Here is a 14,022-nt window from a genome sequence, read left to right as displayed (position 1 = left end):
AGAGTGCTCTTCTCTAAGCTCTCCAAAACTGTCTCAGTCCCTAAAGCCACCTGAAATGCCACCTCCTCCAGGGAGCTCTCCCTGACTACCTTAGCTAAATATATAAGGGAACAATGGCTTCGATCTCCACGCAATTACTTCAGTGCCTGACCCAGTGCTCTGCAACATGGGGCAAGAACTACGTAGCACCACTGCACTGACAACAGAAAGAGGAAAGGAGTCTAAGGCACGTGGGGGTGCAACATTGTAATTATTTTTTAAAATATTAATATGGCTGTGCTGGGTCTTAGTTGCAGCATGTGGGATCTAGTCCCCTGACCAGGGATTGAAACTGAGACCTCTTGTAATTCTGATGCCAGCCACCTGAAGTTAGCCGAGACCCCTCAGGTTTAAGGGCAAAGCGCCCAACAAGACCGGGCAAAATACCCAACAAGAATGCCCTCGCCGCAGATGCCAACTTCAGGTTCAGGGGTCATCAGGTCACCTGCACTGCTGACTGGCTACGAATCCAGGGGTTCCTATACTCCCCTCAGGTTCAATAATTTGCTAAAATGACACAGAACTCAGGAAAGTACTCCACATATTATTACAGTTTTTATTATAAAGGATACAAATCAGGATGAGCCAAATGAAGACACATAATGCAAGATCTGGGAGGGTCCCAAAGTGACGTCATGTCCCTTCTCCCCTGGGATCAGGACACACCACTCTCCTGACATATCCACGTGTTCACCAAGATCTCCCTGTCCAGAGTCTTTATAGGGTTTCATTATGAAGACAGAACTGATTGAAGTCTTAACCACGTGGCTGAATTCAATCTCCAGCCCCGTCTCCCCTCCCTGGGGGTCAGGCTGATATCACCTGTCTCAAAGTCCCCACCTTCAGATCACATGGTTGGTCTTTTGGGCATGGTCAGCCCTCCTGAGTCAAATTTCAGCAAAAGCTCATGTGTAGTCTGAGGGTCCTACCATGAATGACAAAACTCCTGGCGCTTGGGAAATGACGAGGACCTAGAGGCCCCCTCTCAACAACCAAGAATGGAGGCCACTCAATTTATTTATTATATAATGGGGAGGACACATATTAAAAATGTTATTTTGAGATCTGGAGATGGTCTATACTAGGAGCTAGAGTCCAATCACGTGTTCCTTATTAAGGTGGTCTCTGCTCCTGACTGGATTCACTTCCAAGCCCTTACTACAGGGGCAGACATGTGGCAAAGGTAAGAAATGAGTTAGCTGGAGAACCAGGCTCCCGTCCACCCATCAAAGTGCCCCAAGTAGCAAACAAACCACTCGACAGGCCTCTAACAGAGATCCTGCAGCTCTGGCAAGGTAATGAGAGACTTCGTACCATTACCCAGCCACCCAAGAGAACCTTTTGCAAACAGGAAGAGGTAAAAGGGAAAATATAAACTACCACCTTCCACCCCTGACGTGCAGGAGAGAAAAAAGGGCCAACACAAAAGGGTTTAGGAGCTTTTAATGCTTAGCCTGAAAAATAACAGGCTGGGTTTTCCATAAAGTCATTGGTCCATCTCTGGGGCAAGACCTTGCCCGTCACTCGGGACACGGGTGGAGGCCCAGACCCCCACCCCTCCCCTCACCCTGGTCTTCAGGGCAGAGGGGCTTCCTGTGTAGTGTAGTGTAGCGCGTCCCCAACCAAGAGGCGGAAAACCCAGAAAAGGTGTAGTGAGCACGCACGTGCCAGGCACTACGCAAGGCACTTTTAAGTGTTATCTCAGTTAATCCCCACACCAGCCCGGTGAGGCAGGGACCCCATTTTATAGGTGAGGAAGGATCCTGAGGCTTGGAGACGTCAATCCACTTGTCCAGAATCACAAACTTCACAAGTCTCAGGGCTGGGATGGAAATCCAGGTCTTCTGGCCTTTCCCACGCTGCCACACTGAACTCCCCCGACCCACCCTCAGCCTCTCATCAGAGGCTCACTTTTAGCAGCCACGACCCACGCTTTGTCCCAGTGCCTGTGGGGAGACGGGTGAGCTGCAGGAAGCCGTTCTAGGAGGACAGGTGGGGATCCTGGTGAGATCTTTCCTCTAAAACAGCAAATAGGACCTCAGAAGTCACTGTTGGGGTCTCTCTGCAGAAGAGAGGCTCCAGGGAAGCAGTGAGGTAGAGCAGCTCACAGACGCTGGCTCTCTGTGGAGTTGGGTACCACAGACGGAAGGAAGGTGAAGTGAGCGGGAATCAGGAAGGCAAGCAGGAGCAATGTCGAAACGGCAGGTCCCCCAAACTGGGGAGCCCAGGGGGACCTTGTGGCTCCAGTCCAAGAGGTGTGTGGTCATCCGCTGGCCCAGAAGGACCCGGAGGCCTTGAACATGTCCTGTGCCAGCCGCAGGGGTGCTCAACTGGTCAACAGTGGCAGCAGGCCCAGCTCGTTCAGTCTCTCCTTGGCCACCGCCTCCCAGCCCTTGTTGGCCTGTGGGCTGCGAGGGGAGGGGTGCAGGAGCCCCTCCACCTGGACCTCGGGCATCAAACCGGCCAGAGCCCGCCGCGCCCGCTGCTCAGCCAGGCGGCCCACGCCCACCACCAGCCGCACCCCCAGCAGCTGCACCTGCCGGCACAGGGCCGCGTCACATGCCCCCAGGAGCTGCTCGCGCTGCCTGGCCGGCAGCTCGGCAGGGGTAATGTTGCGCCCGCTGGGAGCCAGAAGGAGCAGCGGACACAGGTTGTGGACGAAACAGTGACGGAAGAAGACCTCGGGCTGTCCACAGAGGTTCCGGAAAAAGCCCCAGAACCGGGCACCGCTCACCTCGGACTGAGGGCACTCCAGTCCCAGCACTGGTCGCTTGGGGTGCTCCTGGGGAGGGCTCCGCACAGGCCCCCCAAGGCCCAACCAGTCCCGGACTACACTCACTTCCCCAAAGGGCACCTGTGAGGAGGACAGACACACGAGGGCTTCGAACTGGAGACCTGGTGCCTGGGGTCTGGACCAAGCAACCCCATTCCACCTTCCAGAAGGATCTGTCTCCCACTGCCCCCACCCCCACCCCAAGGCCGGAAACTAGGATTCCTGGCCCTTGTCTGAGCCTGTCCGTGTTTCTCCAGTTTTCCTGTGGTCTATGGTCCAGAAGAATCTATTTGTTTGCTCTACCCTGACTAGCCTTTGGGACCAAGCACAATAAACACGAGGGGATCTCTGGCCCAACACAGGGAGTGATGGGTAATAGGGGGACAGACAGATGGCCTGGGACAGAAAGGCGGCCAGGGTGAGAGGAGACACAAGGACAGGGCTGACCGCTGCTGCCTGGGTGCCCTCTCAGCCCCAAGCCTCGGGCTGTCATTTCCATTGATCATCATTGATCACCTTTCAGCCCCCAGTTGGGGTCAATAAAAGCGATTGAGCCTCCTGCCCTGAAGCCTCTTCCCCTCCCCCATCTGCGGAGCACCCCCACGGAGGGGCAGTCACTCATCTGGACGTCTGAGGGGGAAGCAGGCAGGCCCTGCGGCCTGCTCTGTTCCAACCTCTCCTCGGCTAAGAAACAGAACCCGGGCTGCCAGAATGCCCTGCCTCTCCTCCCTGACCACCCCTGTCAACCAGTCTCCGCTGAGGAGCCCTGGTCCCTCTCCTGACCCCAACAACACTCTAGGGAGAGGGGAGATCCGGCAACGCAAGGTAAGGATGGGGCTGGCGGAAGGAAGGGCTCTCAGAGGCAATTAGTGGACCGCTCACAAGGGAAACGGAACTACCATTAATGTGCCTGGTTAACTCCAGCCAGCGAGGCCGGGAGAGTGTCTGAGACCACAGGAGCCAGGGTATGAGGATGGGGGTGAGGGGCGCACCCACACGTGTCCACTGTCATGCACATACACCTCCACAGCACATGCAGCCAAGCGTCCACCCTGGACCCTCCCACTCCACCCCGCAGGGGAACCAAGCTCTTTACCCCCGTCTGGGCCATGCCAAAGGGTCCTGGGTTCATGCCCAAGAAGAGCACTTGCTTGGGGCCCTGGCAGTAGCGGGTCACGTAGCTGCGATGTGGCTCCCACGCGTACTCCACAGGGTTGTAGACGATGCCCACGAGCTCGGAAAACTGCAGCTGCCTCAGCTCATCATTAAGCCGAAGCTCTTCCTGCAGGAAGCCCTCGGCCAGGCTTCGAGGGCAGGGCTGGGGCTCCATCAGGGCACCTGCAGGCTGGAGGTGGGGCCCCGATGGGAAAGGCTGGGGCACAGCCATGCCACTGTCACCTGGAAAACAGATGGACAGAGGCCCCAACAGCGCCAGCTGTCGAGTGGGAGGGCTCCAGGCTGACCAGGGCCCTTACTGCCATTTCCTGGGCTCAGAAGAGACTGTGTCAGTTAGCCCTCAACCTCTAGGCAGGTCTTGACTCATCCCAGTTCCTGGTAATGAAGGGCCTTTCCTCTCCTGGATTCAAGTACTCTTCCTCTTCATAAATCACCCAGTGAGCATAGCCCGTAACCACCAGTCATCCCGCACTCCAAACCCGTTTCCACCAGGCATAGGTTTAGGGTCACTAGCTCCTAGGCCATGCCAAGGTTTTCAATGAATATTTAGTTGGCAAACTTTGAGCACTGTTACTGTCATCTTAATAAAACAAGCCCATCCAGGACGGGCTGTGTTCTGGAAACCAGCGTGCTGAAGGATGGGCTGCAGGTGCACAGCCACAGCGCAGAGACTAATTACAGAGCTGATTTCAATAGATTCCAGGTGGTGAGCAATCGCTCTGTGCCAGGTACCCCTCAATGATGAATATAACAACCGCGTGAGGTGGGCATTATTGCTCCCATGTTACAGATGAGAAAACTGAGGCTTAGCAAGATGAAGCAGCTCGCTGAGGGTCACTCACTCAGCAAGTAATGCAGCTGGAATCTGAACCAAACCATCTGACACAAGACTTTGCTTTTCACCACCCACACCCATCTTGCTTGAGATGGTTTGATGAGCCACCCTGCTAATTCTAGAGGCACCCCAACCCCAACCCAGCTTTTTGCCCACGTTCAAGAATCCTCAGTAGTGAGACAATTAGCAGACTCAGACTAGACGCCTACAAGCTATGTAACTACGGCCAGAGCTTCAGGTCTCCTCATCCAAATACTAAGAAAAATAATATCCACTTAAAAATACTGGAGACCCATGTGGCTCAGTGGTAAAGAATCTGCCTGCAATGCAGGAGACATGGTTTCAACCCCTGGGTTGGCAATATCCCTTGGAAGAGGAAATGGCAACCCACTCCAGTGTTCTTGCCTGGAGAATCCCTTGGACAGAAGAGCCTGGTGGGCTACAGTCCATGGGGTCACAAGAGTTGGACACGACTGGGCAACTAAACAGCAACACTTAAAACTATTACTATAACAAATGGAATAAGATGTATAAGTGGTGGTCGGGGGAGCAAAGTGGGAAACGGAAGAGGACAAGAAGGAGGGAATGGGGAAGAGGCAGAGGGAGCACCCCCGCTAGCTTTGCAACCCACAAAGGCCACTCCTTCCAATCCTCCTCCTCATCATTCCCATGTGAACCCAGAGGCCCAAACTGATCATTCCATTCACACTTTCAAAATGCCTTTCCTACCCAAACTCCCAAAACCTAACACATTCTATTTCCACAAATTCATAGACTCCTTGACTGAAGCAGGACTGACTGCCCCACCCCCCCCACACACACATTTGAGTCATACCTGCCCTTCCAGATGAAGCTCAAATTCTCCCTCTGGGAAAGCTGTCCCTCTTCAGGACACCACAGCATTTGCCATAGCTTCCCAGCCCTACCCAACCCAAGTAGGTCCTGAGTGGGGCTTGGGAATCTATTTAAACAAGCTTCCTCAAGAGATTCCGATGGTTAGTGATGGCTGAGAACCACTGCATGTCACCATGGTTAGTGGCATCTCCATGAATTCACACCTTGCCTCCTAGACTAGACTTGAGGCAGATCAGAGAGGAAGCCCTGTTTCATTTTCCTCCGTATCTCCAAGGTCCCAGCTTTTATCTGACAGTTAACTGTGTCCATCTCATCTTTTTTCAATGCTGTTTAAAACTACCTTCTGGGAGTTCCATGGTGGCCTAGTGGTTAGGATTCCTGCTGTGGACTGGGTTCAATCCCTGATTAGGGAACAGAGATCTTGCAAGCCACACGGCACAGCCAATATAAATAAGTAAAAACAAAACTACCTTCTACCGAAGAGCCTTTCCTGACAGACTCCTCTCCACTTCTACACCCTGAGTTGACTCAAGGCCCAGCTGCACGTTTTGCACTCTGCTTGCTTCTGAGAGCTTGCCAGGCTCTGGGCACGTTTCCATCACATCTGGGCCTCCCACAGGGCAGGGATCATGGTTCTTCTCCCTCTCAACCCCATATGCAGGTCAAGAGTAACCTCTTCCCCCAGGTGGGACCACAAGATTGACACAACAGCTTGATCCATCAACCTGTTCTCTGACCCTAGCCTTGGGAAAGTGGGAAAGAGAGAGAAAAAACATCTTAACTATGCTCCAATATAATATAAAAATTTTAAAAGTCAGGGCTAAACTTAGGAAATCCTTCCCTAGACTGCTCTCAGAACTCTTTAACCGATCTGTCCGGGTGGCTACCCGGGCCAGCTGGACTCAAACAAAGGCTGAGAAGGGCGCTGTGGAGAACTCCGTTGTCTCCGGGGCCCTTCCTTTGCATCTCCCCATACAGTGCCAACATTAGCAGACTGCCTGCTCCAAGTCTGGCATCTCTCTCAGGTCTTAAGGTTGAGCCTACCTTTGATCTTTACGGACCCATCCTGAAGACAGCAAGGCCAGGGATACACAGAAGAGTGACAAGGCCTTATTTTCAATGTTCTAGAATTTCAAAGCCTGATCAGAAGGCAAGAGCTACAGGCTATGTGTCAACTGACTATAATTCTAGTCCCGGTTTCATCTCTAAGGTTCTCCTAAGCAAGTCATTTAACTGTCTTCTCTATGAGATGAAAATCAAAATTCCTATCCAACCTACCACCAGCTGTTAACTTATTTTTTCCCCCCAATATTTACGAGTCTCTTACATGATAGGCATTGTGGTAGTCCTTTGGTGGGGAAGAAATCCAAAATGAATAAACAACTCACAAACGACTGTGACATGGCACATAAACAACTGTAATACACTGTGACATACTGTGATTCCAGTTTTAATATCCTGAGGAAAACACCTTGGAAACCCAAAGGAGAAACCAGGAAGTTCTATGTAAAGTCACCCACGGACAGAGATCAAGAAATGTCTGTTTCTGAAATCACTGATAAATTACAGTGTCACATTAAGCACAAGTGGAGGGGATCCACCGATAAGTCTGGCCACCTAGGCTCTCTAGCACTCAACTCAGTAAGGGCAGAAGGAATCCAAGACACTGTCCACTCCCGTGTCCCTTGGGGGCACTTTAGGAATCCACATGGACAATCAGCAAATCCTTAAAACCAATAATGATAACAATAATACTAATAGAGCATGGACTCAGAAGTTCCCAACACTTCATCTCCCCTCCTAGTTCGAGGGGGCTGACAAGTAAGGATCCACAAGAAACCTCCACGTCCGCCCGCGGGCTCCGCCCGACGGGAAAGCCTCGTCTCAGCAGGTCTCCGGGGCGGTTCCATGGGCTCGGCTTTCTCTGCGCCGGGCGAGCCCCTGAGGGAGAGAGGGGGCCCGAAACACAGACATTTCCACTCCCCGCCTGTCACCTCCAGCTAGCCCGGGGAGCCCCTAGCCCGCCCCCCAGCGCCCCAGGTTCCCAGACTCCTACTTCCTCACCTGGTCCAGCGCCCCATCCGGTTTCCGGTTCCTTTTCCCACCCCCCCCCCCGCCGGGCGCGGAGGGCTGTGGGAGTTGTAGTCCACTTTGTTTAGGGAACGAGATTGGCATAGCTGCGGCCACTTCCGCCGGAAATACTCAAATTCCCGGAAAGTGTGCTAAATTGGCAATAAGTAACTCTGGGGGTTGTAGTTTATTCTTTACACCCGGGCTAAATCCAGACGACTTGAGAAGTGAGAAGCTACATTCTGTAAGGACCTTGAAGATCCTGGGCTTTAGCTGTAAAAGGCATCACCTTTCCAAAAGTTCATACACTTTCCTCAAAGGGATTGTGAATCAAGGAGCTTCAACTATCTGCAGTCTCTTAACTCACCTGAGGGCATTAACAATGGCTACAGACTATTTCTAGCCCTCCTGCTGCTCCAGATATAAGAGACCTCTCCTATGCAGCCCTCCAAGGACTGTATGTAGAACACCCACGAAAGCACTTCTGGCATCTCTAGCTAAACTCCTTAGTAATAACTTTGAGACTCTTCCATCCCACATTACTGTCCAAGCCCCTGTCTCCACAGCTTTACCATTTCACTTCTCTCCCTCCTAGGCCCTGCTGTCTACCCAGCCCTATTACCTTCCATCCTTCCCAGTCCTACCTCTGGAATACTCTGTCCAGGACACCTCTCTTGACAGATTCTATGGCTGCATCTAACAGTTCATTCACTCCCACCTTCCCAACCCAATACTAATGTCCAAAGCTGTCCCACTCCTAGCTCTGTTCATGTCCTGTGGCTGGATCTGTGTCTGTGTCCTGACTATAATATTGTCATTAGACTGGAAACCCCATAAGGTCACTTATCTGGTAGATTCTTCTCATCCCCACCTCCTGAATACCCCAGCACAGGTATGACTGAGACCAGAGGAAAGCAGTCTCCCTGCAGGTGGAGACCAGTGAATCCCAGAAGAGGAAGAGGTGAGAGAACAAGGATGCGACCCCCTTCTCTAGCCTCCCCTGCTCTCCTACCAACAGACAAAAACTTAAAGGGTGCAGCAGGAGCTTCAGGGAACTGTGAGTAGTGACCCTCTGAACCACAGATGAGAAACCACCCCTACTCTTGTCAGACTTCGGAAACGGAATTAATCATCCCCTTCAACAAAGTCCATTATTTCCTGAGGTTTCATTTGTGCCGGATTCTCCCCCTCTCTGTGTCTTTGACTCTCTCTGCCTACGTATATGTATCTCTATCCCTAGTCTCTTGTATAGTCTCTCTCCTTCTGTGTACATCTGTCTCCCTGTCTCTGCTTTTTCCTCTGGAATGAGTGAAATAAGAGTATCCTGACCTTCTGACTGGCTCTTCACTCAGGCGTTTCTATCTCAGTAGATCTATGTGTTTCTGTGTTTCTAAACAAAAATTAGGCAGAGAGGGGAACCATGCTGGTGGCATTATCTTATTGCCTAAGAATTCTAGGAGGGACTTCCCTGATGGTCCAGTGGTTATGACTCAGTGCTTTCACTGTTGTGGTCCCAGATTCAGCCCCTGGTCAGGGAACTAAGATCCCACAAACTGCACGGCTTGGCCAAAATTTTTTTAAAACATCTAGGAACCTCACCATCCCTTTGACAACCTTCCTGCTGCCCCGCCCTTCACCTCTTGCTGCCAAGCACCACCAGGTTGCCATTATAGCAGCCTCTCCACACTCCAGGTCAGCTGGCAGGGCAGTAATGAGTGAAGTGACTGACAGGCAAGCAGAGATCCCCAGGAGCCCGACCCATGATTCCATCTTCCTGGACAGGCTACATAACTGTTTCTGTCCCTGCAAGCCCATTCACCCCTGGGAACCCAAAGATAGGGAGTCCCAACATGGGGAGAAACCAAGTCTTGGGCAACCTGCAGTCCTTGTAGCTGATCCTAGAGGGGCCTGAGGGCCTTCTGTGTCTCTGGTCCACACTACTCCTCCCCACCTGGTGAGTCCCTCTCAGGAAAGATGGACGTGAGGAGCTCTCCCAAAGTGGGGGTGATTAGAGACAGAGATCCATAGACTTTTAAGAGATGGAGCCTGAGAGATGACACTTGGGCTGGGGTGGGGCCTCCCACCCTGCCTTGTCCATGTCAGTCTCCTGGCCCTCTGGGAAGACTCCAAGGGGCTGGCTGGCATCCATGGATGGAGCTTGTGGGGAAGAAGCAGAAGCAGACCCAAGCTGTGGCTTGGGCAGAGCCTAGAGAGTTGGGTCACTCTCTGGGGGCCAGCCGGGTTTGGGACAGGGTCCTCAGCTGCCCACCAGCCTGCTTCTGGAGCTGGAGCCCAGGTGGTAAGGGGTTAACCTGCTGGCTTGTTTTCCCTTGGTTTTCTTGGGCTGTCTGAGTTGTATTGGGCCACGAGCGCCATCTATCGGCCTCTGGAGGTCCTAGCTCTGACACCCAGCTCACTTGGGCTTCTAGGCTGATCTTTCAGCCCTTTCCCTGCTATCTCCAGGCTCCGAGGGGAGGAGCAGGGAGCTGTCTAGTTGCAGGGCTCCAGTGAAAAAAATAGCTATGGGGATTGGAGAAGGTGAGGGCCGTGTTTCCCCCTCCCCAAGCACCAGGTATCACCCTGTTAGCTCCTGCCACCTGTGTCCTTGGGAACCCCAAAAGCTTCAGGTGTTTGACTTTCAGTGTAGCCATGACCCTCTGCCTCAATCCACTGGGGGCTGTCTCAGTTGCCCAATAAACATTTAAAGGCATTGGAGTGGAGAGGCGATGTAGCAGAGGACTTTAGAGTGTGGTCTCTGGACTCAGACCGCCTGTATTTGAATCTCAGCTCTGCCACTTACTAGTGGTGACTTGGGGCAAGTGGCTTAATTTCTTTCTGCCTCAGTTAGCACAACTGTAAAATGGGATGATCACTGTAATCCATGTCTTCTTTTGTGATAATTAAATGACTTAATTACGTAAGGTGCTTAGTACAGGGGGTAGCACAGGATTGGAGATCCATAAAGATCCATAGTTGTTGCTTTATTATGGCCATATGCCAGGATCTCAGGCAGATGCTAGTCTGAGGACCCCAGATCCAGGCCACAGAGCCACATCAGACACACAGACATGAGGACAAGACTAGGCAACTCGTCCCTGGATATACCCACAAAGAAATGAGCTAGATTTGGGGGATGGAAGTTCAGGATTGCGAGGAAAGTGGTTTCAGGTCACCAAAGTCAACAGGAGATGGGATGAGGGGAAGCTGGAGGAAGGAAAGGCATTAAAGAAGGGGCATGAACAAGCCCTTTAAAGGACCTTGATTTAGAGAGGTGGCAAGGAGTCTCGGCTTCCCTGGTGGCTCAAATGGTAAAGAATCTGCCCACAAGTGGGAGACTCAGGTTCAATCCCTAGGTAAGGAAGATCCCTTGGAGAAGAAAATGGCTACCCACTCCAGTATTCTTGCCTGGAGAATCCCATGGACTCTTTGAGTCTGGCAGGCTACAGTCCATGGGGTCTGGGTCACAAAGAGTCAGGCATGACTGAGTGACTAACACTTTCACTGACACTTTCAAGGAGTCTCTGATGCATGGGGTGAGCAAGGACCACTGCACCACAAAGACCTGTCCTCCTTGGTACAGGCTGCAGTCTCAGGGTTTGATCAGGCTCCCCACGCCTCCAAAGATACATCATATCACAGCCACATCCCAGAGCTTGCAGGGACTTAGCGCTTGATGTTTCTCCCCCAGGCTGGTGGGGGAGGGGACTCACAAATGGAGAAAGCCATCTGCAGGTCTGACGGGTTCTGCTCCCACCTCATTCCTGGACCTGAAGAACCAGGGGGAGCTTGGCTGTGAATCCATCCATTTGTTTCTTAACAGATTTAGTCATCTCCCTGTCTCTGTGTCTTCTGTATCTCTGCCTTCATCTACCTTACTGGGAAATGGGTACATAGAATTCTTTTCCAAGGGGCAAGAAAGAGGGGCAGAATGATACCCTCTCAGTTAAGACAGAAACACAGAGCCAGTGGGGTCCCTAGTCCAGGCTCACCACTCCATCACCCCCTCCTCAGCCCCAAGGCAGCACAAACCAGCTTTATGGATTGATGGCCCTTCGCTGGAGGCAGGTGACAGCTTCCAAAGTCTCTCCAACTCAGGTGCTCTCCCTCTCCTGGGGCCTGGATGCCTGGGTCCCCAGGAGAGAAGAAGGGACTGGCCGGATGGGTTGATTTGCATGGCTTACTTGGAAAGCAATTATCGAAGGAGCTGTCAGCTCAACGGAGTGCTCTCCTCACTAATCGGATTTCACCAGAGCCTGGGGCTGGCAGGGGTGGGGGTGGGGGTGGCTGAGTAATTTGGCTTGATGCAGTGGTGGGAGATGTCGGGGCCAGGAGGCTGGACAATCTGTCTGAGTGGTGTGAGAGTTGTCCAGAGCAATTCTGAGGCAACCACACAGATCTCAGACAGACAGACAGACAGCCAAGGCGACTCGTCCCATCGCAGCGCCCTGCAACAAGAGATGGAAGTCGCACTTCGGGCAAAGTGGGAGGTATGTCTCCCACAGATTGAGCCAAATTGAGCAACTGAGAAGAGAGGTCAAGAAGAGTCTGGGAGAGGGACCAAGTAGCCAAGTGAGAAGAGGACCCAAGAACCCCAGCTTCCAGCCTACCCCCGACCCAGGCCCTGTCCTGCCTTGCCCTCCCGGGACGCCAGCCACAGGGCAGGGACCTGACCGAGTCTTCCAGCCCAGCTCCTCTCCCTACAGGGCTTCCAGATCACTTTCCCTCCCTTTGCCTCTGGCTCTCTGGCTCTGGCTCCCTTTGTCACTTGCTCTCTCTGGTCCCGCAGCCTTCTATCTGCCCCCTCCTTTCTAACCACCCTGCCGCCCCGCTCCATCTCTCCCCAAGTTTTGCAGGGGAGTGTCGAGCCCTCTCCCTGACTCTGTGCTCCGTCCCATACCTTCCAGAGTAGTGATGAGGATGACAGCAAGAAGCTGCCTTTACTGAGTGCCCCTTCTAGACAAGACAGCACCCTAAGAACTTGATGTGGATTCTCCCATCTAATCCTCACGCTACTACCATGAGGGACATGCTCTCACGTCCCCGTGTGCTGAAGAGGACACTGCTGCTGACCCAACTTCCTGAAGGAGGGACCACACCTGGTCTTGGCATCCCAAGCTACCAGGACAGCTCTGGTGTGTGTCTCACGTACAGTCAATGTCTGTTTACTGAAGTCATGATTGAATGAATGATTCACCCTCTCCTCTACTTCCGGCTGACCTCCAGCCGGGTTCCATCCCTGTCCCAGCTCACTCCTGTCCTGACCCTCCTCCCATCCCCATCACAGCTGGAGCTCCCTCACACCTCTCCATACACTCTGTGCTCCCACACATCAGACAGCCTGACCCACTCACCTGCTCCTGCCTTTCCCCAATGGCCCATCTTGCCCCGCCTTGCCTGGAACATTCTTTCCCTCCCCATTTCTCCCACTGAAAACATTCTACCTGCTCCCCAAGGCTCATATCAAATGCTACCTCCCCCTGCAAGCATTCCCTGAAACTTCCCTAGCTGTAGCTCTCTGGTGACCCTTGTCACCAACTGTTCAGTTTCACTTATTGCTAAAATGTCTCATGAACCCTGCTAGAGATCGACACTTCAATTTTCTCTCCTGAGCACAGGCCCACTGCCTTGTACCTAGTACCATGCTAAGTCACTCAGTCGTGTCCAACTCTTTGTGACCCCATGGACTGTAGCCTGCCAGGATCCTCTGTCCATAGAGGTTCTCCAGGCAAGAATACTGGAGTGGGTTGCCAGTTCCTTCTCTGCCTTGTACCTAGTAGGTGCTCAATAAATATCTGTTGAAAATATGAATGTCTGTTCTCTGTTTTTATCTCATTTGGAGATGCTTTTATGGTGGGTTGAAAGGATCACTAAACCTTCAAGGAATCGCAGAGTTGAGGGTTTGGCACTTACCAGCAGTGTGACCTTAGGAAGTCATCACCTCCTCTCTGGACCTTGGGCTAGGCATTTCATTCTTCACCTAGAAGGCAGGATGACAATGCCCACCTCGCAGGACATGTGAGGCATCCTCGTCTTATTTGCATATCTGTCTCTGTGCTGTGGGGATCTGTCTGTCTCTCCCCATCTTTCTGCCTCACCACTGAGCCTCTGCCTCTCAGGCCCCCATCAGTTCAGGCCCATAGCCCAGGAGTCCTACCACATCTCCCTTCATGTCACTCAGGCATGTCGATTTTCCTGATGCTATCATTCCCTAGAGGGAGGGGAGATGGTCTCACCCTCTCCCAGGGAACCCAGTGGACCAGGCTCACCTTCGCTC

The 14,022-nt window shown here is 52.6% G+C and overlaps 1 protein-coding gene across 1 annotated transcript; it reads right to left on the bottom strand.

Annotated features, from left to right (window-relative positions):
• Window positions 1-606: 606 nt before the first annotated feature.
• Window positions 607-7,754, bottom strand: SMUG1 (single-strand-selective monofunctional uracil-DNA glycosylase 1). Its single transcript, XM_068970889.1, has 4 exons — window positions 7,743-7,754; window positions 6,149-6,421; window positions 3,909-4,210; window positions 607-2,893 (listed from the first exon to the last, which is right to left on the bottom strand). The coding sequence occupies exons 3-4, from the start codon at window positions 4,197-4,199 to the stop codon at window positions 2,366-2,368; spliced, it is 819 nt and encodes a 272-aa protein (XP_068826990.1). The 5' UTR covers window positions 4,200-4,210; window positions 6,149-6,421; window positions 7,743-7,754; the 3' UTR covers window positions 607-2,365.
• Window positions 7,755-14,022: the final 6,268 nt, after the last annotated feature.

This window comes from Capricornis sumatraensis, chromosome 4, assembly GCF_032405125.1.
Source record: "Capricornis sumatraensis isolate serow.1 chromosome 4, serow.2, whole genome shotgun sequence".
Classification (NCBI taxonomy): domain Eukaryota; kingdom Metazoa; phylum Chordata; class Mammalia; order Artiodactyla; family Bovidae; genus Capricornis; species Capricornis sumatraensis.
The sequence above is the reverse complement of the archived record's forward strand: the minus strand, read 5'-3'. Positions and strand labels throughout refer to the sequence as shown.